Source organism: Hippoglossus hippoglossus, chromosome 21, assembly GCF_009819705.1.
Source record: "Hippoglossus hippoglossus isolate fHipHip1 chromosome 21, fHipHip1.pri, whole genome shotgun sequence".
Lineage (NCBI taxonomy): Eukaryota > Metazoa > Chordata > Actinopteri > Pleuronectiformes > Pleuronectidae > Hippoglossus > Hippoglossus hippoglossus.
In genome coordinates, this window is record NC_047171.1 from 1,979,892 (window position 1) to 2,006,935 (window position 27,044).

At 44.5% G+C, this 27,044-nt stretch overlaps 2 protein-coding genes across 4 annotated transcripts in view; one reads left to right on the forward strand and one right to left on the reverse strand.

Moving 5' to 3' along the window:
• Positions 1-271: 271 nt before the first annotated feature.
• rftn2 (raftlin family member 2) overlaps positions 272-27,044 on the forward strand; it is a 46,525-nt gene continuing 19,752 nt past the window's right edge. Inside the window, exons 1-9 of one of the 3 annotated variants that reach the window (XM_034574191.1) lie at positions 276-670; positions 10,132-10,312; positions 11,358-11,466; positions 11,742-11,916; positions 12,018-12,236; positions 13,369-13,475; positions 14,139-14,242; positions 14,370-14,451; positions 14,986-15,752. In XM_034574191.1, coding sequence (XP_034430082.1) covers positions 532-670; positions 10,132-10,312; positions 11,358-11,466; positions 11,742-11,916; positions 12,018-12,236; positions 13,369-13,475; positions 14,139-14,242; positions 14,370-14,451; positions 14,986-15,192 — 1,323 coding nt within the window. In that variant the 5' untranslated portion in view covers positions 276-531 and the 3' untranslated portion in view covers positions 15,193-15,752. Of the gene's footprint in view, positions 671-10,131; positions 10,313-11,357; positions 11,467-11,741; positions 11,917-12,017; positions 12,237-13,368; positions 13,476-14,138; positions 14,243-14,369; positions 14,452-14,985; positions 15,753-27,044 lie in introns of those variants that run through there. The other 2 variants (XM_034574190.1, XM_034574189.1) reach the window with 2 other exon arrangements.
• LOC117754857 (MOB-like protein phocein) lies at positions 17,002-26,365 on the reverse strand. Its single transcript, XM_034574197.1, has 7 exons — positions 26,200-26,365; positions 25,817-25,917; positions 25,177-25,219; positions 24,829-24,915; positions 24,627-24,706; positions 24,258-24,369; positions 17,002-18,216 (listed from the first exon to the last, which is right to left on the reverse strand). The coding sequence occupies exons 1-7, from the start codon at positions 26,224-26,226 to the stop codon at positions 18,082-18,084; spliced, it is 585 nt and encodes a 194-aa protein (XP_034430088.1). The 5' UTR covers positions 26,227-26,365; the 3' UTR covers positions 17,002-18,081.

The window sequence follows — 27,044 nt, forward strand, 5'->3', positions numbered from 1 at the left end:
ATGAACATACACAACAACCACACAGACACACAACAACCACACAGACACACAACAACCACACAGACACACAATATGATCACAAATAGATCCAATGATGTAAAACCACTAAGAAAGAAGCACATTTGATTCTTAACAACTATAATATATAATATATATAATATAAAGTGAATGTTTTCTATTCAGTGTTTTATTTCTAAGTGTCTGGAGGAAGTTGTGTAAGTTGATGATGGAGGAAACTTTCCTCCAGGGAGCGCTGCTCCTCCTCCTGCTCCTCCTGCTCCTCCTCCTCCTCCTCCTCTCCACCCTCCGGACCTCCAGCCTCTCCAGCGGGACACTCTCACAGCAAACACCCGGCGGTAGTGGACCTTCCTCCGGGCTCCTCTGCTGCAGCTCCCCGGCCTCTGTGTGTCCTTCGTCCCGCCTTGTGACCGCCTCTCCTCGGCTGTGGAGGAACCAGCGGCGGGGACAGGAGCGATGGAGACGTCCCGGTAGAAGTTGGAAAGTCTCCCACCGACCAGAGCCTCAGAGGCCATGGGCTGCGGCTTGAGGAAGCTGGAGGACCCGGAGGACAGCAGCCCCGGGAAGATCTACTCCACCCTGAAGAGAGCTCAGGTGGAGACCAAGACGGACACCGTGCTGGAGTATGTGCTGCTGGACTTCAGCCTGGAAGGTCAGACACGTCCCCGCTACTTTCTATTGAGTTTCTACTGATGACAAGATAATCAGGACCATCAGAGATTCACCGGTTTCATCGGTTCCTCTCAGAGTCATCAGAGGAATGTGTTTACATGACTTCATCAACCAAACAAAACTTTGAATATTTCATTTTATTCTCATAAATGCTGAAGAACAAAATATTTACGTCTTGAGCTGGAATCAGCAAATATTTGTTATTCTTGTTTTAAATCACGACTAAAACTAAAATTTCACTTTTTCCATTGATGAACTAATCGATTAATCGACCGATCGTTGAATCTGAGTCAAACTGTCACATTGATCCAATGAGTAATGTTTGAATCAGTCACAATAGATGATCTATTGATTGGTCAATGGAAATCGATCTTTACAAGTAGTTATATTGATCAATTGGCGATTATAATGTTAATTGATCTGGTTCCAACTTGTCCAGAGTGAAGATTTGATCCTTGTCTCTGTCACATGTGAGGTACGCTGATTTATTTGGGGCATTTTTCACAATTTCCTGACATCAATCAATCAAGTTTGGCTGATTGATAATGAAAATAGGCTTTTGTTGATCAATCATTGTGCAAAACATCCAAACTAGATCTTTGTAAATTAAATTAATTTCACTTTTTTGTCACAGAAAACAATTACAGCTGAACTTATTTGAATTGTCGATTGATATTGAAGAAGGATCAGATGATATTTAGATATTTTGGTAACTTTTCTTGTCGTTTTTTGCCATCTATCAAAATTAATGAAATAAGTTTATCATTCTCACACATTTTGATTCCTCTTTGATCAAATGATGATCACTAAAATAATCAGTAGGTGAAGTCAATCATCAGCTGTGTTTCCGTGTCTGATCGACCAACATCTGGAGTTTAATATCATAGATGGATCATTTTGACACATTTTCTTTCAAGACAAACTAACTGATGTAAATTTTCTATGACAGATCAGTGCAGCTTTAGGAAAGTGGACATTTAAAGTGATAATTAGTTGCTGCTCCAGTTTATTTATGAATCTATCTGCAGAATCACGAACCTGTTTGTCATAAAGGAAACTGTTGTCCCTCACGAAATCTTAATGCAGATAAAGGCTCCTCAGTTTCATTGAGTTTCTCTGATTCGTCACTTTAAAATAGACTCATCTTGTTTCCTCTTTGGACAAAAATGTTCCTCTTTGTTTATTTGGCTTTAAAACGCTCCTGAAGAGACACAGAGACACAAACAAGCTATTTACGACACAGAGTCACTTTATTATTCCCACAGGAGCCGCGCTTCACTGTGCTGCTTGACGGGTCTAATAAAAAGGCCTGTAGCCAGACGGGAGCTGGAAGATCTCTAGAAAAATTACATCTTCTGGAGTTTGTGTCTCTCACGTGAAGCAGCAGCAGGAGATGGTTCAGGTCAGACTCGTTCACAACAACAGGAGAATGTGGGGAAACTGCAGCAGGAGGAGATGACGAATTAATTCTGCTGTGGAAATCACGTGTTTTAGTTTAACAGCACATCCACACCGACAAAAATCTGGAATCTCCTCGTCTCTCCAGGTTGACGTCTTCGTCTTTTTAACCAGAGCACTGGTGGGAAACTGACTCGCTCACACACAGTCGCTCATTTGAGGAAGTTGTCTTCAGTGCAGGTGTTGGAGCAGCTTTAGTGTTTTAAATGTTTTCCCTCTTTTATTCTGAAGTCCTTTCACGTTGTCGTTCTCTTCACGTTTCACAAACATCACATCGTCCAACTCTGGACCTTTCCTAGCAACAGGCCTCGTTTGTTCAGCCGATCTAGAAATAGGTCACAAGGTTGGTTTTTTTCCCTGCCCTCTGCGAGTAGCCCATCTGCGCACACACACACACACACACACACATACACACACACACACACACACACACACACACACACCCCTTCTCATGGTTAAATAATATAATTCCCTGCCAGAGGAGGAAAGCCCCCACCTGCTGTGATGTGGAATCTAATCTGAGCATGTGTGATAATCTCCGATGGCCGAGCGTTGCCGTTTTTCCGAGCTAATCCTTCATCTGACGCTGTTTTTCACTCTGACCTATTTGGAAGGAAACGGTGATTAAGGTCTGAATGGAAGCGTCGCATGTAAACAGCAGCCGACAAAATAATGAATCACAGAGGAAAGTTGGAGGGTGGGGGGGGGGGGGGTCAGGGAGGTTAAGTCTGTTTCCCGCCTTCTAACGACTTTCAGAGAAACACCTCCGACTGAAACCTGGATTTTCATCATCAATTCGTCCACTGATGATTTGGGTGATTTTAGATTTTTTTGTCTTTTTGAATAACAAGGACTTTTTTGTGACAGGAGCCAAAATGGTGGCAGGAAGTCACAGTTTCACATGTGCAAACATACTAGTGGTGAAGCCTCCCGTTCACTTTCAGTCGTGGGAGCAAGGGGGCGAATTAAACGTCGGCTTCCTGTGGCGCAGGAAATCTGCAGCGTGGCAAACTTCACTGGACTTTGACCGGCGACGTCACCGCTTCAATAACGTTTGTGTGGTTGACTCCACTCGGCCGTCATCAGCTCCTCCTCCTCCTCCTCTTCCTCCTCCTCCTCCTCTTCCTCACCAACATCTTCCTCTGTTCTTCACTGTACATTTTCTCGCAACCAAAAAAACTCAGATTCCAACAATCACAGCTACGACACGTGATGAGCTACTGTTGTTGTGTTTCTGACGCCGAAGGAGAATCAGCTCACTGCGCATGTTCTTCTCTGGTATTTGACGGATGGTCGATGTCGCATTTAGCTCCACCTACTGGCCCGGCGAGTTTGTTTGAGAGTTTGTTGTCGTTTTTAAAAGAAGTAGGAATTCTCTGTTAAAAAGTTATATAGTTTATATCTTCAGTGATGAAGACGAGGTCTAAGAAAACATCCGATAAGTCGCAGTGTATGAATGGACCCTGCACCACAAAGAGAAACGTGAAGGTTATTGAAAAAGTATTTGTTGTTTCTCTGTCTCCACACGATTCACGACCTGCGACATGATGTAGAGGAAACTCAGTGAATAGCAGAACTGTACGAATGTGTGAAGGGCTGAATGTGACTTGTAGTGTTAAGAGCTTTGATTGGTTAATCAGACTGAATGTTGACCTCTGATGAATCCTCAGTTCGTCTGTGACTGGTTCCGTTAACTCACATTTCATGAGGGAGACGGAAGAAATGTGCATTTCTAAGATGTGAGTTTTCCTCTTGGATTCGTGTGATTGTTCGATGGTGAATGTGTGATGACACACCTCAAAGTGTGAGGACCCAGTTAAACCACAGTGATTCCAATCTCAACCAGTCATGTGCAGTCTGCTGATTTATCCTCTGAGGCCTTTCCTCCTTTAAACACTGTAAACTGTTTACTTCAGGAAAACCTGTGTTAGGATTTGATTTAAAAAAGAATCTGTGTTGGTTCAGTCGGAAAAGTTTCTTCTTGCCAAACGAAAGATGAAAAAAAAAGCCTCTAACTGTGTTTTCCTGGCTCTGAACCAGATTGAAACCACCGGGCTTCATTCTCACTTCAAACCACCTCCATGACTGAGGGGATGTTTGATGTTCTCCCAAATGCACTGAAGCCGTCCTCACCTCTCAGAGGGAGAAACGCCAGAGGTGTGGAGCTGCACCGACAAGTAGAACTTTCTGTTCTGAGCAGAGAAGCACAGATAACGCAGCTCGTCTCTTCTCTCAGGAAACTCAGCACAAACTGATTGAGACACGAGGACGATGGATTTGTCACTCGAGCTTTAATCGGCTCAATAAGTTTGTTAAAGGGAGGAGATGTGATGATGAAGATGATGATGATGATGAAGACTCTGGTGCTCGTGTGTTTTTTGTTTTGGAGCATGAACAACACATCTGTCCGTACATTCCTGAGCAGCACCTGGTCTGCAGACGTCAGGTGTCAGAGCTCTGAACGTCTCAAGACGAGTTCCTGCACCTGCAGCGCCGCTCGTCCTGAGCCGCTTTCAGACGTGAACTCCACAAAGTGTTCGGAAGAAAACAGCTCAGACATGTCCCGGAGTTTGTCTGGAAGCTTCCCGGTGAGCGAGTGGGCGTGTTGCTTACGTTATTAACACATGACAGATTGAAACTGGAAGAACACAAAGATCTCAGGATGAAGAAGAGGAGCCGCACACGTAGAAGACGAAGACGTCAACTTGGAAACACGAGGAGATTCCAGAGCTTTTGGTGATGAGGGCCGACGCCGGTGTGGATGAGCTGTAAACAACAACACTGATCTTTTCCACAGCAGAATCTTGCTAAAGGGCACTTGGGATTGAACCAGGAACCTTCTAGAACCTTCCGGAGTTTATGTCTGACACCGGCTTCACTGTCAGTCATCAGTGAATATTTGTATTCTTAGTTTTTGTAGATAAAAAAACCTGTTCAAGTGAGGCTTGAGGCTTAAATAAATAGATTTATTTAAGGGGGATTTTTTTTATATTCTACAGTAGCAGGAATGTAAAATAATGACTCCTCTTCCGTTGTAGAGAATCACCGTCACTCTGCAGGGTCCTCGTCTCTCCTTGACATTGTCACACACTCTCACTTTCATCTGCCTGCGTCCTCTCACACACACACACACACACACACACACACACACACACACACACACACACACACACACACACACACACACCAGCCCCCCCATGGATGTCAGCACTGGGCCCAGTAGCAGCAGCAGCTCTCCCACTCAGCTTGGCCTCATTTCCCTGCGTCTGAGCGGAGACTGGATGTGAGACCCGGAGCCACAGGCAACACATCAAAGTGGCTAATGGCTAATAACTTCCAGAGCTGATGTGGGCTCACAGCCACTGAGGTGGAGAGAGAGAGAGTGTGTGTGTGAGTGTGGGGGGGGGGGGGAAACACTCTTTAAAAGCATTGTTTACTGTTAGTGATCTTCTTCTTACCTTCACTCCAGGAAACAGAAGCATCAGGGCCTTTTCAGTTGCAGCTACAGTAACATGATAGTTGTGGTTTGTGGCCTAATATCGTACTTATATCAAAAACATTTGAACATCTGCAGGACGACTGAGCTGTTTCTCACAGTCCTGAGATTTCTGATGTGTTTCTTTTGGAACAACAATGTGATGTCATTCATAAGCTTACAGAAGAAATTATGAATTTAATCCTCCTGAGAATCACTTTGACACAGGCCTCAAATATTACATTTATGCCTTCAGAGGATTTATCCTGAAAACACAGATGGCTTTTCTTCCAGCGTCACCGTACGGATGATATCTGGGATTTATTTTGAGAGAAATATAAAAAACTATCGGATGAACTGACGTAAAATTCAAAGCTTCAACAACTAGTCAATTAACTAATGTTGATTATTAATCGGTTCGGTCAAAACCTTTGCTGGTGTTCGGTTCTGAAATCAGAGCATGTGCTGCACTGTGGGTCAGACAGGATACAACCCTGTGTTGGACTGGAGGAGCAGAACAGACATTTCACAAATCAGTCGATTAATAAAGAAAAGAATCAGCACATTGATTAATAATGAAAGTAATTGTCGGTTGCAGTTTCTCTTTAAACTCTTGCCCTTAAAAAAATTCCACACATCGATGTATGTTATCAAAAGTGCTCCTGGAAAGACGACAACAGAATCCTGTGTTTCTTCTCTTGGCAAATGTTTTGGTGCCTGAGGGTCGAAGGCAGAAACTCGGAGTAGTGTCAAGCAAAGAGTAGAAGGATGAGAGGAGGATGTGGAGGATGAGAGGAGGATGTGGAGGCAGGTCAGGACGAGATGAAGGGACGAGACAAGATGGTTTAACCTGAAGTGACGTGTGTTCATCGCTGGTCGGATGAACCCAGGGAGGGACGGATGAAATGTCGGTTACAAAAAAAACTCAGATATAAATCGTAACCTTCTTCCAAATCCACGAGAGACGATTGTTCAGAGCTGATTGTAGCGTCGGCCTCACATCCAGGGATGATTCAGTTTTTCTCTAATCTCTCTAATCTGGAAATAGATTATTTCAGATTAAACTCAGTATTTTGATGATTAAATATAGAGGAGATTTGAAGGTGAGGCAGAAAAAAGCTGATTAATCTCTTTCACTTATCGTGACGCCTGATTGATGTTGATGTCTCTAATCATAATAACATTAACTTTATCTTCCCCCAAAGGATGAACTGTAATACGTTAGGAGCTCTTGAAGCAGATATATTCAATATTTGTATTAGATATAGATAGATATGATATTTATGAGGATTTGTTGCAGAATCAAATAGAAATCTGTATTGAGTGAGTTTAACTGTGGTTTCATCCGGAGACTGGACGGAGGAACTCTTCTTCTAGCTTCACTTCGATCTAGAGGAGCTGTGGGCGACGGAGGCTTTGCTGCCATCAGTTTGTAGACGAGTGAGAATCCAACACGTGTATTTTGGTTTTAAACGATGAACATGAATATACGTGAAGCTGTTAAACGCCGACATGTCGCTGCCATGTCGACGTCCGGCGTCACAGAGCCTCTTGTTTTCCTCCTTGTTGCCAGGTAGCTTCTCTGTCTCACACCTTTCTGAATTCTCTCTCTCTCTCAGACTCGTAAAAATCCATCTTGTCGCCTGTTTGGCTCCGAACCCTCGTCCGTCACCGACCTGTGTCTCCGTCGCTCTGTGCCCTCCGTCAAACCCCCCCCCCACCCCCTTCCTCACCCACCAGTTCCCACATCACCCCCCTTTTTTAGCCTCTTTGCTGGTCCTGGCTTCCTCCTCCTCTTTTTCTTTCCTCCCTCTCTGAACAGAGGCCCGAGTGTGTGGGGTGATCAGGGTGAGTGGCAGCAGGATGGGGGTGAGGGGGTGAGGGGGGTGAGGGGGTGAGGGCTGAAAGCAGGGGAGGAGAAAAGACTGAAACAAAAGCTTTGGTTGGAAGTGTGTAAAACATCAGAGCTGCTGTTTTTATGTCTCCGCTCCGACACTGGTAGTGATCCAGGTTTAACGAAAGGAAAAGATCTCTCTCTTTATTATTTATACACTTAATATACGACCAGACGCCAAAAAACACAACACACGTTTCCCCTGATGATTGAAAATAAAGGAAAAACGATGAAACCAATAAATACAACACGGTTCTGCAGAATATAAAGGAAATAAATAAGGTTTATTCTTTTAATCTGCTCGGCCCTGCACCCCCACCAGAGAGAGAGAGAGAGAGACAAATGGCTTCAGAACATCAGTCACTGCTCTGAAAAGAAAAAGACACAAGCGAAACACGACCACAGAGCAAAACAAAACGACGACAAAGACACAAAACGACCACAAACTGCATAAATAGATGCTCGAAACAATCACAGTCTACTCAAACAGACACAAAGTTACCACACAAAGAGGAAACCCCCCCCAAAAATATACAAGATGAACGAAAAAAGATGCTAAATGTTGACAAATCACTCAAAATGACACAAAAGATACAAACTGGTAACAATTAGGACCATTAAGAGACAAACTGTCTCTTCTACAGAGGGTGGGGGGGGCTTTAGATTGGCTGAAGAGTCAGAAGGATCCAGTGGGCGTTGGCTCCAGCTCTGGTTTAACAGGAGCTTATTAAAGTTTCTAACAGGTCTCATCGTCCCCTCAGCGTTCTTTGATTTGTGAGATGTGAACAATCTGGGCCTCGTACCTGTTCAGCATCAGTTCCACCTTTCAACCTGCGACCACCCCCCCCCCCCTGCTGTGCACGAGCCTGGAAACAGTTTCAGATTAGTTTGAATCTCTTGTTGATCCCTCCGTCCCACACCCTGAGTCGTCCACGCAGACCGTGTCCACCAGCTGCAACAGGCAAACCCGTGTTAAATTTAAATTCACCTCGAGCGTTGTGCAGTTCGGGTTTAAACCCACAGGAATGCCAGTAAAGTGTAGCCCCTGGTTTACTGGTTTCATTCACTTCTCCAGTCTCATAATGGAGCCAAGTGCTCATTCAGGGGGGCAGCGATCTCAGCTGTGAGCTGCTCGCCACCATCTCTGGGGTGTTTGTCCGTGAGAATGTGGGGGGTTGTAGTGAGGAATGCTGCCACACAGACACACACACACACACACACACACACACACACACACACACACACACACACACACAGACAAGGACACAGACACAGACACAGACAGACACACACGGTTTCCCAGTCTCACTCCTGATTTGTCTTTCCTAATCTTGCTCCATCCAAAATGCAGAACTTAGTGAAAGTGCTTTAAATGGACTTTCCGTGTGTGTGTGTGTGTGTGTGTGTGTGCGTGTGTGTGTGCGTGTGCGTGCACGGGGCATTCAGCCAAGCCTCTCTGTGAACAGCCCCTCTTTGTGGACACAGGAAGTTTGACGGTCACAGAGTTTTAAGACAAACAGCTCGAGTCTCGTTCAGCGCACAAACAACCCACTGAGCTCTTTACACCCCCTACTGGCGAGGGCAGGGGTGACACACACGCAGGAACGACTGATGACGTAAATAGACATAACAAAAACTTTTATTTTAGCAGCTTCTTGCAAAAACACGATCACCCGCTCTGCAGAGGAAACGTTCCTCCAGACGTCGTTTCCTGGAGAATCTTTAAATTCCTCACGTCTCTAATATCTGCACAACCTCAGCTGAAACGTCAACAAGCGATTATACATCATAAAAGTACTGAAAGTGCAAATATCCAACTTGTTTTTCTCATCAAGTTTGACCAAATGAACACAAACGTATCGATCTGAAATGTTTCTAAGCATAAAAACATGAACAGAATGTGTTGTTATTGCTGCTCTGACAGGACGTGTGAGCACCAGTCTGAGAGCTGCACCAGTCCACTCAGACCAGTGTCACCACATCACAGGCCACAGCTGCAGCTCCAGCTCTAAAAATAAGAGAGAGAGCGGTGATGTGGTCTTTCCCTCAACGTGCCTCCTCGTCTTTTTTAGCTCAGACAGACCTGGCATCAGTGTTTGAACCCGACGGACTCGGGATATTAAAACTCTCCGACCAGGCAGGCGACGTTTTTAGAGGCGGTAACGTGTCCGTTCCTGTCGTCATACAGGAAGTAAAAGATTCCCACAGTTTGGAATAAAGCACACGTTTAAAAACAAGTTTCACATCCGACTTCAAACTCCGATTTCACTGAGATTCGACGTGACCTCAGAGAAACCTTCCTCCCGTCAGCAGATGAAGGGGTTCCTCTTCGTCTTCATCTTCTTAGTTCATGCTCCTCTTCTTCATCATGAGATACTTGTATTCTTCTGCTCGTGTGTCTGAATTTGACGTAAACACGTTTCTACTGCTTTCCAGGAAATGTCCAGGAAAGTTTATGAAAAGTAAAAGCACAGTTGTGATGTTGAGGAAGAGGAGGAGAATTCTCCCATTTAACATGACCACTGAACAACTCTCTCCGTTTCCCACCCTTGTCCTCCCTCGTCCCCCCCCTCCCCCCCCCCCCCCCCCCCCCCCCCTCTCTCCGCCCCTGCAGGCAGCCGCCCGACGGTCCAGTACGTGGGCTCGCTGTCCGAGCTGCCTCAGGCCCTGCAGCCGTACTACACGCAGGGCTACGTCCTGGCCGCCCTGCACCCCATCATCCTGTCTGTGGGCCGGACGCGCTCGATGCCCTTCAGCCTGCTGTACCGCGCCATCCTGGCCCGACCCAGACCCAGGTACACGAGTCCAGATCCTCCATTCAGCCTTAATCGAACTGAAACTGTTCGTCTTGAGGGGATGTTCTTCCTTTCAGACAATAATCAACACCCTGTTAGTTTTGTTAGGTTCTGTGGTTAAATCCTTTTCGGAGATCGATACAGATTACTGTACACGAGCTGTGTGCGACACCCGCTGTCCCACCGCGCCCACACACCCGCCATCACACTGTCGAGTAAATAGATGAATGATACATGAAGTCAGCTGCATATTTGATGTAAACCTCCTGGTAGGAGGTCAGACGTCTGGAGCGGAGGGGGAGACCATGTTTTGCTTTTGGGTCTCAAAGGATTTTCTATTGGCTAGAAATCCACCCAACAACAGGGGTCCCACAGCCAATGACGTTAGAGTATCTCTGATCGCTGTGGTTTGATTGGATGGGATATTGCAGCTATGACAATAATACTAATGATAAACTTTTATTTGTTAAGCACATTTCATGCAGAAGGTGTTTCACAACAAACTCAATAAACGAGAGAATAAAAAACACATTAAAACAGTTAAAAGAAGCAACAAACAGAAGGAATAAATAAAAGAATAAAACAAATGAAATATGATTTTGGGAGTTCAAACAATTCTCAGCTGCTGATTTTCTTATTTATGTGAATTTCTGTTCAGAAAATCCGCTTCAGACGTTCTAAGAAAATGACAATTATTCACTAACGTATTTGTCTGATTGTATTTTAATTTAATTCGACACAGTAGATGTTAGTTATTGTAAGTTTTATGCCAATATTCCTTCTGGCAGTTCCCATGAATCTTGTAATTACTCTTTCATCTTAAAAATGCAGATTGAATTAGTTCAACTCTTGTTCAGTTGTATAATTGCTTTGACAGAATCTGCTTCTCGTCTCCTGCTGAGTCTGTAAATGATTCATGTGTTTGTGTCTGAACCTGAAGCGACGATTACAAGTAAACTGTGAACTCTACAGCTGCCGTGGGTTCGATGCCACAGAGAGGCTCACACGTCACTGTGTGCGTGTGTGTGTTTGTGTGTGTGTTCAGCAGGCAGACGGCCTCCATGTGTCACAGTGTCCCGGTGCTGAGGGTGGAGGAGTGGCCTTTACCTGGCGACTCGCTGACGGGCGACACGGTCAGAGCGCTCATCGACCGGGTCAGTCACGTCTCCCGCTGCCTAGCAACCGTGATGATTTCAGAAAACCTCACGTGCTGACTTGTTATCACTTTTCTATATAAATGTCTTCTTGCACATTTCTTGAATGTTTATAATTATAACATATACCAATTACATTATTCCATATGTATGCAGCTTCACCTCTAGAGGTCACCAAATCCCAGACACTGAACCTTTAAATAAAAGTAAAATGTAATTAGAAGTCAAAGTTCTTGGCATCAGAATGAACTTGTTGCTTTTCTCTCGTCCGGCAGGTGAACAGCAGCGCTCGAGGGGGCGTTCGATTCGTGGGCTCGGTCCTCCAGCAGGTGAGCGGGGTCACGAACGGCCGAGTGCACAGTCCGAAGAGGGGCTGTCGCTCCCCTCCACGCTCCCCCCCCCGAACTCCTCCTGGAGACGCAGAGCTGGAGGAGAACACCTACAGTCCTGGTGAGGTCGTCTCTGCTCGTCATCACGCTCACGTCATGAGGGTTTGATGTCAAGTTTTATCTTTGAGTCTAAGTTTCCTCCTCTTCCTCCTCTTCCTCCAGACTTGCGGTTGCTGGTCTTCTTCCACTCCTGGGCTCCAGGCTGCGCTCCTCTGGACTCGCTGGCCTGTCAGTACCACCAGGGGGCGCTCTCCATGCGTGTCTCCAGGAAGGGTCAGGTGGTCAGTGCCCTGGAGGCCGACTGGCTGGAGCTGACCACCGCCTACTACCGCAAAGGCTGGTCGCTGGTGGACTCCTTCGTCTACTGGGACACGCCGAGAGGTTGGTCTGGTGTTGATCCAACGTATTTGACGTTCATTGTATTATTACTCGTGTTTGTTTTATTTCTTTAAACCTAAATTTAGAGTCACTGCAGAAGTGTCAGTTCCTTGCTCTTGAGAAACTGGTTTTACTCTTTCTTCTTCTTCTGTTCTCGGTATTTTTGAACTTTTCTAATTAAAACTGGTTCACACACACGTATAAAAACGTCTCTTCCTGTTGTGGCTTCTCTTTTCCACTGCGTCTATATTTGGAAGCGTCTTCCCGACCTTGGCGACCTCACTTCCTGTTCGTCTGCAGAGCAGCAGATCTTCTCTCGACCTCAGAGGCCTGGACATTATATAAATGGAAATATATGGATACACACTCTGACGATCGTGCTGGAGCCGGACTGGTGCAGGAGCTTTAAGGCTGATGCCAAAATCAATATTTGAGGGTTTTAAAAAAACATTAATCTGCTGATATTGATTCAGTTTAATAGAAACATGAAGCATATTGTAAACAAAGATTTCTGGAGGATCCATGATGTTTGCAGAGCCAGAATCAGCTGTCACTCGTCTCAGTGTGTTCAGGTTCTTCTCTAATAATCCTCCTGATGTTACAGCTGCTGTGAAATGTGACGTCAGACGATCTAAAGATGCAAAATCACAACACACATTATCTCAGGTTCTGAATATTACTGAATATTAGGATTTAGACCCTGATACACAGACGCCTCAGCTGATCTGTGATGCGTTCAGGGATCATCGGAGCCGAGTCGCTCCCCAGGGGATGAACCGTCCCGTCGTGATAGATGGTGATGAAACAAGTGGAGCACCTCCCCTGGTCTTGTGACTTATTATTATAAACTCTGACACAGATTTATCTGAAATCAGGTTGAATCAGCCCCCCCCCCCCCCCCAAAAAAACATCTGCTCCACATTCACACACAGTTAAACCTCTTTCTAAGAACTGGGTCATTATCAACCCAGTGTCACTCTCCCAGTGTCCCACCGACGTGTCCCACCGACGTGTCCCACCGACTCGCAGCTGAGAACAAGAGATGTGTTTGCTTCCCGACAATGAAGGTTGGATAATTATTGTGTTAGCTTTAACACGTGTGTGTGTGTTTGTGTGTGTGTTGTGTGTGATTCAGGTGAGCCGGTGCCCAGATCCCTGGAGGGTTTGTTTGTTTATGAGGAGAGAAGCACGTCTCCTCCCGCCAACGACACCATCGTGGTGGAGCAGTGGACCGTCATCGAGGTCAGTAACGGACTGATGAGGATTGAGGACGAGTGTCAGTTGACCCACATAACGATAAACACGTTATCTGCCATCGTCACAGTTTCTGGGCCTTTTCTCTTTCGGTGCTAAAGCCACAGTTAAAAATGTCGTGACTCAGGTGAACTGACCCGTTAACGAGGAGACACGTGGACAGGAAGAAAAGGAAATGGAGAAGTTTTACTTCTTTCAATCAAAATCTTCGTCACTAGGTGATTTTTGGTTCTAATTAAGTTAGTTAATTATATAAAAAAACGGGCTGAAACATTATGATTGAGAGCTGAGAGGCTCCTTTGATCACTGGAGCACAGACTCTGACTCTCAATGACGTCACGAGATGTTTTTGTACATCAGGAGGAAAAGGTCGATGCTCAGTCACCAATTTGAAAAGGCTGACCTCTACTGGCCAAACCCTTGACACTGCAGTCCAGGAACCCAGAACCATCTCCACACCTCTGGTTCACGATGTTATTTTCAACACCGTGAACTGAAGTGTTGAAATACGCTTTGTACAAAACGTCTCCACCTTTTATGTTTTGAGTTTTAGCCAGGAGGGTTCAGTAACGTTTCATTATCTCCTTGTAAGTTTCTTTGTCCTCTTCTTCTTTCTGTTTGTGTCTCTTTGACACGTTGGTTGTCCTGCAGGGCTCCAACGTGAAGACGGACTACGGGCCCCTTCTTCACACCCTGGCGGAGTTCGGTTGGCTGCTCACGTGCATTCTGCCCACGCCCATCATCCGACACGACAGGTGAGCTCAACACTTCCTGTATCTATGGTAATGTTAATCTTAATCATTAACTGGGTCTGCTGCGTATGGATGCTGTTAACATATAATGTAACATGATGATAATAAGATATGATCCCTCTGTGTGCAGTGACGGGAACCTGGCCACGAAGCAGGTGGTGTTTCTGCAGAGGCCCGTCAGAGGTCAGACCGCCGGGCAGCAGAGGAACCAGGTGAGATAAGGAGATAACAATCCCCTTCAAAAAGAACAAGGGTTCAAACCTTCATGGAATAAGTTGAATGGAATTTGGTGAAAAACTATGATTGTCTATGATGAAGGAAGACGCTGATGTTTATGTGGCATCACTGCGCCCTGGTGAATAAAATCAGAACTGCACCTCACACACACAGTGAGCTGAGACTGAAGTCTTTGAACCTTCTCACGATCTGAGGTCACAGAGACCAAAACCTCCTCGAGCCCAAAAGTACTGCAGCTCCTATAAGACAGGTCTAAAAATAAGGTCCGTGTAAATCCTAAATCTGATCTGAGCAGTTCACGAAGCATTTAAGATCCAGAAGAAGAGAGTTTAGAGGGAAACCAGGGAACTAATGAGGTGTAAACATCTGTCCTGAGGGATCCAATCACAAGTGAACGGCTCCAAGTTCAAGTTTATGTCAAACTGTCCTCGTTGTGTATAAATACAAGTTGTGTTCGGTCGTGTGAGATTCCTCCGAGCTGTGATCTAACGTCCGTCTCCTGTGTCCAGACTCTGTCCGTGCACAGCGACGTGTCCAGCCGCTCGGTGAGCCGCTCGGTCAGCAGCGCCACCGTCCCGCCGGAGGAGCTCTCTCCCACCGCGGGAGGCATCGGCGGCTTCCCCGTGTTCGGGGGGGGGTATCCCAGCGCCCTGTCCCACCTGGAGGAGAACGGCTTCGAGCAGGAAGAAGGGAAAGCTGAGGTCACGTGTATGTGAGCAGCAAATCAGACGGATTTCACTTTTCCTCCAGGAGTTTAACTCCAGGATTCAAACAGTGTTGGACTAACGGAGAAGAGACTTGAAGTCTCCACAGACTCTTCATCGGCCGTTGTGTTACTTTTAAAACTCTGCACTTTTTTAAAATGTTTTTATTGAAGCCATAATGAGGTTTTATTTAGAGACGGATCTGAGTCCGAACCTTTACATAGAAACCACACACACACACACACCTATGAAGCACAAACTGATTTCTGCACGTTATGGAATCAACACTGGTGATAAACGAGGGATTCACCTATACCAATATCACTTTTCCTGCTCTTTGGTTTTTCTGTTTCACACATTTTTTTCTCAATTGACCAGAGAAAGTTCTCTCATCTCCCTCAAGACTTTTTATTGGTGCGTCCAGATGTTTGAAAACCTTCATATCTCACCTCGGGTCCGACTCAGCTCTTCCAGAATATTTGGTACTGACAGTTTGCAGGTTGACGAGTGACAGTTACTACGACCAGAGGACGTTAGAAACCCTCATCGTGTTCAATCTGACCGGGGCCATATTTGAATCATTCTGGAAATGGTTTATGTCCAATCATGCATTTGTTTGACAGTATTATTTAACATTCGTTCGGCTGCTGTTGGTGTTACACGTTTATTTTTTTCTTCTGTTTAATCTGCTGCTTTCTGCTTTAGAGCGTAGATGGTACTGACGTGTCCTGTTCAGAAAACATTTGATATTTTCCTTAGTGTCGAATCCATGAAAATACTAAATCTACTTTGAGTTGATCTGACTGACGTATTTTTTCTGCTTTATCTGAACAACATGTTCCTTTATCACCACGAACACACACACACACACACACACACACTATATATATTGGTAGAAGACATTTGCTGAAAACCAGTGTCCAGCTGTTAAATGAAATGATTTGACCCTTTTTAAAAACTAGATTTTAAACGTCTTTTGAAAGGTTTATATCTTCAGCAGGAACCTGTGGACTCAGGTCTGAGTTTCACAGACAGGATAGAAAGTATTTACTCAACTTACTGTTGGTTTTTGTTCATTTCTTAGGATTTGTTGACAATAATGTAAAATATAGTCGTAGATACATTTCCTGTTATTTCTTAACCAACATTAACTTCACTCTTTATTCAGACGACAGCAGTTGAGCTACAACTTTACCTGCAATAAGTATTAAGTGTTTCTTTCTTTTCAGGAAAATATTAAATCATCCATCACTGACAATATGTCAGGAGAGCAAATGTTAAATCTTGTCTTTTAATGCTATGAAAGGGACAATGTTGTAAATATCTAAAGACATTTTCACTCAACTGCAAATTTGGGTTTGAACTAATTGTGATGCACGTTACTTTATTTTTGAGAGGAAGCTGCAGCTAATAATTCATCACTGAAGTCGTCAGATGTTTCATACGATGATATTCAATCAACTGTTAATCATGTGACCAAAAAACACTGATTGATCCTATTTGAAAACTACTTTGGTTTTTTTATTTTTTAAATGATTATTTTACAATCAGAATAATTAGATTTTCTGTCCAGTTAAAGTATATTTGAGATTTTCCAGTGAGTGACGGGTTCAAAGTGGTTATGTGACCATGGTTATATGTATATGATGTATTCATCATCAGGTTTAATAAATGTCAGTATTAATGTTGACTTTGTACATTTTGCCTCTTTTATTTTTCAAGTTTAACTTTAAGTTTCACGTCAGTTTGTTTCCGTACATTCACACAAATGTTTGTAGATAAAGTGTGGATGTAACCTCAGTAATATAAAAACCACCAGTCTGAATAATAGGTCTTTTTTATTAACAGACATCATGTAAATGTCGACAGTAACAAAATTTTTTAGTCCATTAAAAAAAAAAAAGTGGGTTGGACTGACAAGACTCCTCCCACAAAATAACTTAATGAGGGAGGGGGTAAAAGACGGGAGGTTGTGCTCAGATACTTAAATGTTGCCGATAGTCAGAACTTCCTCGTGGCATTTACTGGTCGAATGTTTAGATTGGTAGAAACCGGCGTACAGCAGCGTCGAGTCAAGGGAAGCGGAGTATCAGGCACATTTCACACGGTATTAAACGGGGGCATGTCACAAAGCAGGATCAGAGTTAGCCAAAAGCCTCCTACACACTCCGAGACGTCGCCTCGGAGACGGAACACCTGACTGCTAGTACACGTACGAAGCTAGAGAGAGAGAGAGAAAGGTTTTCTTTGTTCACTACCACACAAGCCACACACCTACAAAGTGTTTGAATAGCGTTATTACGTGAGCCGGCTAATTTAGAGATCCGTTTCATGGGACACCCCCAAAAACAGGCTGGTAGGCAACACAAGCAAACAGAACAGAAGCAGACACAGAAAGTGAAGCACCATCAGAAAATATGACAGTGGATTAAGAGAAAGAGAGAGGGGGGGTATATACAGAAGGGGGGGGGGGGCTGTCAGTGTGTGTGCCTTCGTCAACAATACAGGTCACCATGGTTACGTAGTTTTGTTTTTTTTTTGCAAATCCAGCTGCTTAAAGAAGAATAAAGACAAAGGAGAGGTGTTGGAGCGGAGATGTTTCCAGAGACACGGCCTGAATCTGAAGGAACAGAGAGTGAAACTGAAAATATGTCGTCCTGCAGAAGTGACTGAACTCTGCTCCCGCTCTTTAACTTCACGTCCTTTGAGAGAGACACAGGTGACAGGGGAGGAGGGACATGAACAGTGTTACTGGACAGGAGCCTTAATACACTGTAGTGTGTGTAATGTGTAGACATATATATTCGTGTGTGTGTGTGTGTGCAGGTGTGTGAATGCGTCTCCTCTGTAATGTGTAGATATTTTGTTTTCACACGTCTCCCTTATGGCAGCAGCTGCATCTCAGGCCTCGCTCTCCCCGGCTGATGACGTGTTCTGCACCTCCTCCTCCAGGATGGGCACGATCAGGTTGTCCTTGGACATCAGGTTGTACTTCATGACGAAGCGTGTGAACCGGTGACACAGGAACGTCTCGTTCTGCACAGAGACAAACACACACACACAGATCACAGCTATGAAACTGCATCCTGATTCTTCACCATTCTGCCTGGTTGACACTTTAAAGCTGCTTTCAAACATGCACTGAAATTTCCCCGACATTTTCCAGTAAGAAAAATGTAAGAAAGCACAAATGTCCAAGTGAGCTGCTGAGGACATTTCCCGAAACTTTTCCTGCCAGCCCCTAGAAAACTGTCAAGAGTGAGTCCATGTGAGAATACAGCAGGAAAACAGCTGCTGGCAAGTGGGCGTGTTGCTTACGTTATAAACACATGACAGATTGAAACTGGAAGAACACAAACATCTCAGGATGAAGAAGAGGAGCCTAACACGTAGAAGACGAAGACGTCAACTTGGAAAGACGAGGAGATCCAGATCTTCTGGTGATGAGGGCCGACGCCGGTGTGGATGAGCTGTAAACAACAACACTGATCTTTCCACAGCAGAGTTTATACGTCATGTCCGGCCTCCTGCTGCTCTACAGGCTCCGCCCCTGCTGCTCTACAGGCTCCGCCCCTCGCCTGGATGTTCCCCACATGTTCCTGTTGTTGTGAACGAGTCGGACCCCACAACCTGCTGCTGCTGCTTCACAGGCAAAAGACAAACTGTGTCTGGACCAAATTTTTCGGACATTTTCCAGAAACATGCGTGGGTGTGTGCAACATATTTGGTGGTGGAGCTTATCAATTCCCGTTCTAGTCTTTAACCTGAGGCCTGTTGAAAATAAGGTTTTGCTACCATCTATAAATAAAGTAATTTCTATTTTACCATGTCTTCATTCGTACACGTTTATATCAGGGCTCTCATGCTATAAAAAAAAAAGTTTTTCCTTTGGCTTAGGTGCAGCACACGAGCCTTAAAGGTTCAGTGTTTAGAATTTAGTGACAACTAGTGGTGAAGTGTCATAATGCAGCTGAACACCCCTCACCTTTTATATTCTATTTTTGCTTGTGTGGTTTTCTTTCTGAATATTTTTGAGCATGGCTAGAAGGGAGCCTGTGACCCAAGAATTTGTATCTGCATGTAACTGTTGTGCACATGACAAATATTCTTAAAGATGGCTGATACATCAAAGGAACAAACCAAACTAGTGTCTTAATAATTTGTTCATCTAGTGAAACATCGGTAGAACAGACACAACTAAGTGGAGTATTTTTTTAATTCTTTCCAACAGTTGTTACAGAAAACATTTCATGCACTTTTTTTTTTGTTTGGATGTGGTAAACTGGAGCTCCCAGAGTGAATCCACACCCCTTCAGCAGAAGACACGTATGTTCGTCCTCATTTAGAGCGATAGCATTTCTACCGTTTAAAGAATCTGCTCAAAGAGGAGACGAATCTGGACATTCTGCCGGGTTTCTTGGACATGTGGCTTTCCATAGAGGCGGCGATTCTTTTCTCGACCTCTGGTTCTTTTCGGTAAATGGAAAGCAGCAGCGTTTCTGGACAGTCCCACATCTTACACAGGTCCTTGAACACCGCCTTGTGGAGGACATTGATTATATCTGGGGACGTGTCTAAGTCAATGTCCTGGACTTCGGCCCATGTTTTTTCAAACAGGTATTGAGTGAGGTGTATTGATTCGTCACAGAACAAGTTCACTTTGGACTTTGCAAACACTCGAGTGACGAACTGGTCAATGACGAGATTGACATACATCTTTTTGCGGGGCTCTGCCCGTTCCGTTGCACTGTTGATCTCTGAGACCGGAGATCCTACGATGGGCTCAATCTCCATTAAAGCGGAGGTCACCCTCTTGGTGTAGTCACCGGCCTGTTTTGAGAACCACCAGTTCATCAATGGCAGGAAATTCATCACTCTCTCCTTTATGTACGCGTACATCTTTCTGTGGGACTTAGGAACAGACACTTTCGTCACTTCAGCTGGACTCGCCACTAAAGGGTCAGTTGTGACGTACCTATAGAGGACATCGGTAAGGACGGGGGCGTTTGCAGGTGAAACTCTGTCCTTGGTCTCTGTCAGAAGCAGAGACTCCACACTATCCATCAGAGACTTGACTGACTCAATGCTCTGGACTTGGGTCTCCTTACTGAACTTCTTCCTGACTTGTGTCCCCATCTTGAGCATCGATGCTGTGGCAAGAAATTTTGCAAAAAGCTTCTTGATCCTCTTGCCCACTCCTTTCCAAAACTTCTTGTGGCTCTTTGAGGATTTGGAGCCTCTACTCGAATCAGATGATCTGACGCTCTCCTCTTCACTAATGATCTGATAGATTTCATCTGCAGCAGCTTTAAACTCCAGAGAAGATTCAGATATCAGCCCACTCAGGTCAGATTCTGACATTTCGTCCACAAGGGGCTCGATGATGTCGCTCACCTCCTTCCCGATGATTTCCTGGACGGCCTCACTTGTCCTATAGTCACTGCTGCGGACTGATGATTCTGAGGATGTTCGTCTGTCAGAGCGAGAACTGCTTGATGAAGAGTCAGTGCTTGAAGAAGTTGGTTTCCCCCTAGGGAACTCGTTTATCAGATCAAATGTCTTTTGACTGCGTAGTTTCGGCTTGAACGAGCCCTCGATGTCGCCGGCAGATTTCTTCAAAACCTTGCAAACACAATTGACCATTTTCTCAAGTTTGTTGGCTGTGGTCTGGTGACACTGTGGCAGTCCGGTGGAGCGTCCGCTGGTGGAGCGTCCGCTGGTGGAGCGTCCGCTGGTGGAGCGTCCGCTGGTGGAGCGTCCGCTGGTGGAGCGCTCAGACCGGCGGTAATTGACCCTCTCTGTTATCTCCTCTGCAACCAACTCAGTGAGTTGATCCAAACTCACAGACTTTTTTAAGCTGCCCGGTGCTAAACTCTGACGGAGAGCGTCTCCCAGACTGGACTGGATACTCTCCGCAGTAAAGGGAAAGTCGTTGTGTCCATGTGCTGTGATCAGGTCTGAGGACACAGACAAAGTCATGTTCAGAAAAAGTTCTGCCAACAGAAACCTTGTGACGTTGTCTGGTGTTTCTGATTTGAACAGTTCCCACTGCTCCGCAGTCAACTTGCTATAAAGATCCTCAATCTGCATGCGAATAGTTTCAACTGTCATGCTGGGAAGCTCCAATGCATCAGATGTATCCATGGTGAATGTCTGTATTGCAGTCTCCTCCATATCTGGGTTCAGGTCTATTCGATCCGTTTCTTTCCACTTAGCGCTGCTGACCAGGTAGTACAAAACGCCCTTGATATGGGACATGAAGGGTATCTTCTTCCAACCATGAGTCATATAGACATCAAACACATGATAAAGAACCAAAGGCAATTTTAAAGATCTCAAATAATGTTGTAGATCAAAGCCACAAAAAGATTGTGACTCTAATAGAAAGCCCGGCCTCTTGTTCAAAGGCATTGTTATTTTAAGGGCGTTTTCAGTCATGAATTGCGGAGGATGTCCGAGCCTCTTCTTCTTCTCTGTTTGGTTTATTGGCAGGTAGCAACCAACGTCAAGGTGCATTACCGCCTTCCACTGTGTGTTGAACCCCCCCGCACAAAATATTTTATAGAAGAGTCAGTGGAGCATGTAATGCTTCACTTTAATAAGTGTGTTCGAGAACGAGAAAAGCTCAAGAGGAAAAGTGCAAAGCAGAGAGGAAGAACTAAGCTTGGAAATAGTAGTTACCTTTGGAATAGGGAGTATGTTCCATTAGCTGAGGGAGACAGGATTGGACAAACTGATTTAATATGAGCTAGATAACTCTGATATACACTCCAACACAGGAGGTTGTCACCCGCCACTCAACTGAACGAAGGAGAAGCTATCGAATATCAAGGGTAATAAGAGATACGCTGCCGAATGGGGAAGAAGAGGAAGTAGGATATTGACACACACAGTAGAGGGCGGTAATGCACCTTGACGTTGGTTGTCACCTGCCAATAAACCGAATAAAGAAGGAGAAGAAGACTTGGGACTGGACTTTCTCTGGCAATCGTCTTTCACACGTGAAGAACGCAGCAGGAGGTCCTGGGCTCAAACTCTTAAATTCAAGGAAGCACAACAACGAGAAACAGAAAGTAAATCTGGACGAGTTGTGTTTCATGCTGTACTTTTCTTAAAATAAAAATAAAAAAACAGATCAGAGATCAGGAAGTGTGTGTGTTGTTGTGATGGACACATGTTTGAGTAGAGTAGAGAAGCTGCTGTTAAAACAAACCCACATTTCTTCATGAGTACTGGCAGAGAGGTCTGTGGATGGAAAGCTGCTGTTGGTCCAGTGTGTGGAGTTGTTGCAGGGAGTTGGTGGGCGTGTCCGCCTCACTCTTTGTTGTTGTGCTTGTTGTGTATGTGAAAGTTCAGTGTTCAGGCTCCACGTCAAAACACTCTGATGATGCTCTGTCACTGTCTGAAGAGGTTGAGGTTGTTTTACCCCGAGGAAGCTTGTTTAAAAGATCAAATGTCTTTTGACTACGCAGTCTTGGCTTGAACGAGCCCTCGATGTCACAAGCAGTTTTCTTCAACACTTTGCAAAGACAACTGACCATTTTCTCGAGTTTGTTGGGTATGGTCTGGTGACACTGTGGCGGTCCAGCGGATTCTGTGCTGGTGGAGTTGGAATGCAGGCTGGCGTTGACCCTCTCTGTCACCTCCTCTGCAAACAACTCTGTGAATTGATCCAAACTCTCAGAGCTGGTTGAGCTGCCCGGTGCTAAACTTTGGCAGAGTGCGTCTTCCAGGCTGGACAAGACCTTTTCTACAGTCACGGACATGCCGTCATATCCAAGAGTCGTTAGCAGTTTGGAGGACACAGTCGATGTCATGTTCATCACAAGTTCTGCCAACAGAAACTTTGTGGCATTGTTCGGTGCCCCTAATTTTAACTGCCTCCACTCGTCCGCAGTAAGCTTGGTGAAGACATCGTCAATGTGCGGCCGAATAGCTTTTATCTTCATTTCAATGAAAATGCAGAAATCTGCATATAACAATACAATAATAGTAGAATAAAATGAAGATTTATTTAACAAACTGCTTCCAGTTCTGTTTTGTATGTGAAAGCAGCTAAACACTCATACGAGTGTTTCAGACATGCACTGGAATCCAGACATTTTCCTGAAATCTTTCCAAGGGGCTGTGTTTGAGAAAGCAAATGTACTCGTCTGTTGTTCCAGACATTTTCTGGAACTTTTCCTCCCAGACCCCAAGTTAGTCCTTGTGAAAATACAGCTGGAAAAGATAGCGGGTGAGCGTGTTGATGACGTCTGTAACAGGCGACAGACGTAAAATTGGAACAATATAAATATCCCAGGATTAAAATGAGGAACCATACATGTAGAAAACACAAACAAAGTTGTAAACTTGGAAAGGAAGACAAGATTCAAGAGCATTTAGCAATAGGGGCCAACTTCGGTGTCTATGGGCTCATAAAAAAAAACCACGTCATCCGTCATGTCCTGCCTCCTGCTGCTCTACGCAGAGCCACCGCTCACCTGGATATTTTCAATAATGTTCTGATCCCTGTTGCTGTTGTGAACACATCTGACCTGGATAATATCCTGCTGTGTTTTGCATATATGAAAAGTAAACTCCAGAAACTGTCCAGACCCAAGTTTGGGGATATCATTAAAAAATAGAATGTCTGATTTGTCACATCATCTCTTTCTGTAGGGTCTGGAAACGTGAAGTGTTTTATAACTGGACTATATCAGCAAATTAAAACCAAAAAAATCCCACAATTAGCATTTCGCTTGGCAGAATGATCCCCACAATAAATGGTTTGTATTTATATTGCGCTTTTTTAGTCTTGATGACAACTCAAAGCGCTTTACAGTTCAGTTTCACATTCCCCCGTTCACAGACACATTCATACAGTGCATCTATGGGCAGCACTTTTCATTCCATGAGGGGCAATCTGGGGTTCAGCATCTTGCCCAAGAACATATCGGCATGCAGATGGGGAAGACTGGGATCGAGCCGCCAACCTTCTGGTTAGAGGACGACCGTTTTACTCCCTCAGCCACAGCCGTCCAAAGAGCACTGCATTCATTACTAGCCGAACAGAAGCCTTTTCTAATGACACCTACCTCATACTTGTCAAATATCTGGCGGTGGTGGAAGTAGGCATGAGAGAATATCCTATAGATGCGACGACAGACAGAGCCGAGTTTAGCCACTGATGACTCTTTGATGCTCACCCTAGAAGGACAAATCAGACAAAGATGGTAGCTGTTTAAATGATATCAAGTCAGTATCGTGTCAGTTTTCTTAAAGCAAAGTGCCTGTTGGATCTCCTGTCACACTCCAACCTTCTAAGATTCACTACAAGACTCTGTGAGCAGCAGATTCAACTGATTGTTCTCTGTAGGTTCATCACTACGAGCCAAACATTTCACATTATCACACTGACATTTACTACTGTATCAATCATAGTGGCTGAGCTGCAGGTGACTGACCTGCTGGGGAAGTATTTGTTGCTATTGAGAAGACAGGCAGCTCCGTCCAGCGTGTGCCTGGTGTAATCAATGGCAGGGCACTATGGATGAAGCAGAACAAAAACGCACACACAACTGTGAGTAAGAGCGGTCTCTACTTGTAATTTACACACAGGCAGATACGAATAAATCAGGCCGAGGGGTCCATACAGGACGGACTCACCTCTTTGGGTGTCTTGTGGGCAGCACATAAAAAGATCCACTGCTCTGTGGCCGTCATCTGGGTGCAGGTGTCTGGGTGGCACTCGCTCTGCAGGAGGAGAAACTTGTATTACAACGATACTAGTCTGGACTTGTCTAGACACGATAACTTGGGGAAACAAATTCAATCTATGATGCTGTAATTTGCTGCTACAAATTTAAAAGTTGATTTTGGTAGTTTAAAGAGGTCAGGAGAAAATCTGGAGGGGATATGTTTTGTTACAACACAAGACAATTGAATATTAACTCAGGACTAAATCCTTTCAGTCAAAGCAAAACAAGTGTGTATTTGTTCAGTTTGATCACTTACCTGCAGTTTTACAGCGAGTCCATTGAGCTCCAGACAAAACTGCCTGAAAAACAGGACACGACAAGAAAGAACAAAACACAGGCATGAGTGAGTTATTCTGTCAGATTTGATTAGAAACCAGTGGCTTGTCAAAGTTTGGGATCACTTAATTACCTTCACTGAGGAGGTTGTGTTACATTTTTTGTCTGTCCATTAGTTAGCAGGATTATGCAAGACAACTGGACGGATTATCACAAGACATTGAAGGATGTGGTATGGATCAGGAAAGAACCCATTCAATTATTACATATGTTATTATAAGAAATGTAAAAATATGGCTCATTATGAACCTGTAGTGGGACAAAATGGAATATGGTGGCGACCACAAGTTTAGATAATAAATGTGAAACACTGCTTTGACCTGGCGAGATATGTGCTCTCAGAGCTACCTTCTAAAGTATTTATTTTTGGGGGCATTTTAGGCCTTTACTTGTCAGGACAGGCGTGAAATGGGGGGGTGACACACAGCAAATGGTCGGGAGCTTGAGTCGGACCCGGGCCGCTGCAGAGGCATGAAGCCTGTTCTTCAAATGTTAACTAATGCAGGCTAACAAGACCATATTCAAAAAATGTACTCATAGTATTTTCTTCCCCCGCTTACCTGAGGTGTTCATACTTCCACACCCCCTCATCCTGACCCTCCGGAGGTTCCAGGATTTTGTCGATATTGGAGCAATCTGATCTAATGTTCTGCTGAATGTACTGAAACGAGAGCCATCAAACACACATTAGCAGACATCCTCGTTCAGCCACAGCTTGTAATGAGGAGATCATTGCATTCGTTTGTCAACCGGCCTGTGATAGAAACAACTACAAATCAAAACGACCATTATTCAAAACTCATCATATATCTATGAAATGAAATAAAGGATTATGTAGGAGCTGACTCATGCATGTGACTTAATAGATGTTTTACCTCCACTCAAAATGAAAAACTCTGTACTAGTGTGCACTTCTTTAAAAAGAGCCAACATGACAACACACCTGTTGGACAGCGAGCGTGCTGTCCATCTCCTCAAATGATTCATCCGGCCAGTTGTAGAAGTCCTGCACAGGGAGGGAGGACACGTTTAGTCTCCAGTCAAAGTGGACAAAGTGCACATTGTAGCTTGACTGGAGCAGATTACATAGCTGTTGCACAATATCGACCCACAATCGACTAAACAAACATGGACATAAAGTCGGCTTCTGACTTGTCCAGCTAAGGGGAGATTTAAGGGGAAATGACAATATCGAGCCACTGATTGAACTTATTGTATCAGTGCAGATTTAGACATGCTGGTTCAAAGCTTAAAACACATTTTCAGATTTATTTCGTTTGTGAGAAAAACTGCCTTTTCTCTCCAAGAGACGGGATATAGCTTAAAACCACCTCCATTCAAAACACAAGTGTGAGAGCTTGTGTTGTGTTAATGTTTATATTCCTCAGACTTCAGACCACGTGTAGATATAAACCAACTGGACTTGGAGACTTTAATACCAAATTAAATCACAGGTTGTCAATAAGAGAAAGTTTGATCACATTGACAAAACACACACACACACACAAAACGGGGATTGCACAGGTTTTGTCGTCGACGCACAAAAGCCCAGTAAACATTAAACTATTTAATTCTGAACTAAATAACCTGGAAGAGTTTGAATAGTTTAAAATCCAGGTTCGTGTCAGAGAAACCTCCGAATGGGAAGCTAACTTCAGAGACGTTAACAAACCCGGTGTTAATTCACTAAACGACGCACAGTGAACTGTCCAGTGGAACAAACTGTCCGGAGACAGGAAAACAAGTTTAACGGGGGAAATATTTTTATAAAAATCTTTTGTTTTTCTC

What these genes read in the sequence shown, in the direction of transcription:
- LOC117754857 (XM_034574197.1), bottom strand. Translation starts at nt 26,226, where the DNA reads ATGGACAGCACGCTCGCTGTCCAACAG. An exon ending in GCACGCTCGCTGTCCAACAG is followed by an intron (nt 25,918 to 26,199) that starts GTGTGTTGTCAT and finishes CTCTCGTTTCAG; the next exon opens with TACATTCAGCAGAACATTAG. An exon ending in AGATATTTGACAAGTATGAG is followed by an intron (nt 18,217 to 24,257) that starts GTAGGTGTCATT and finishes GTCTCTGTGCAG; the next exon opens with AACGAGACGTTCCTGTGTCA.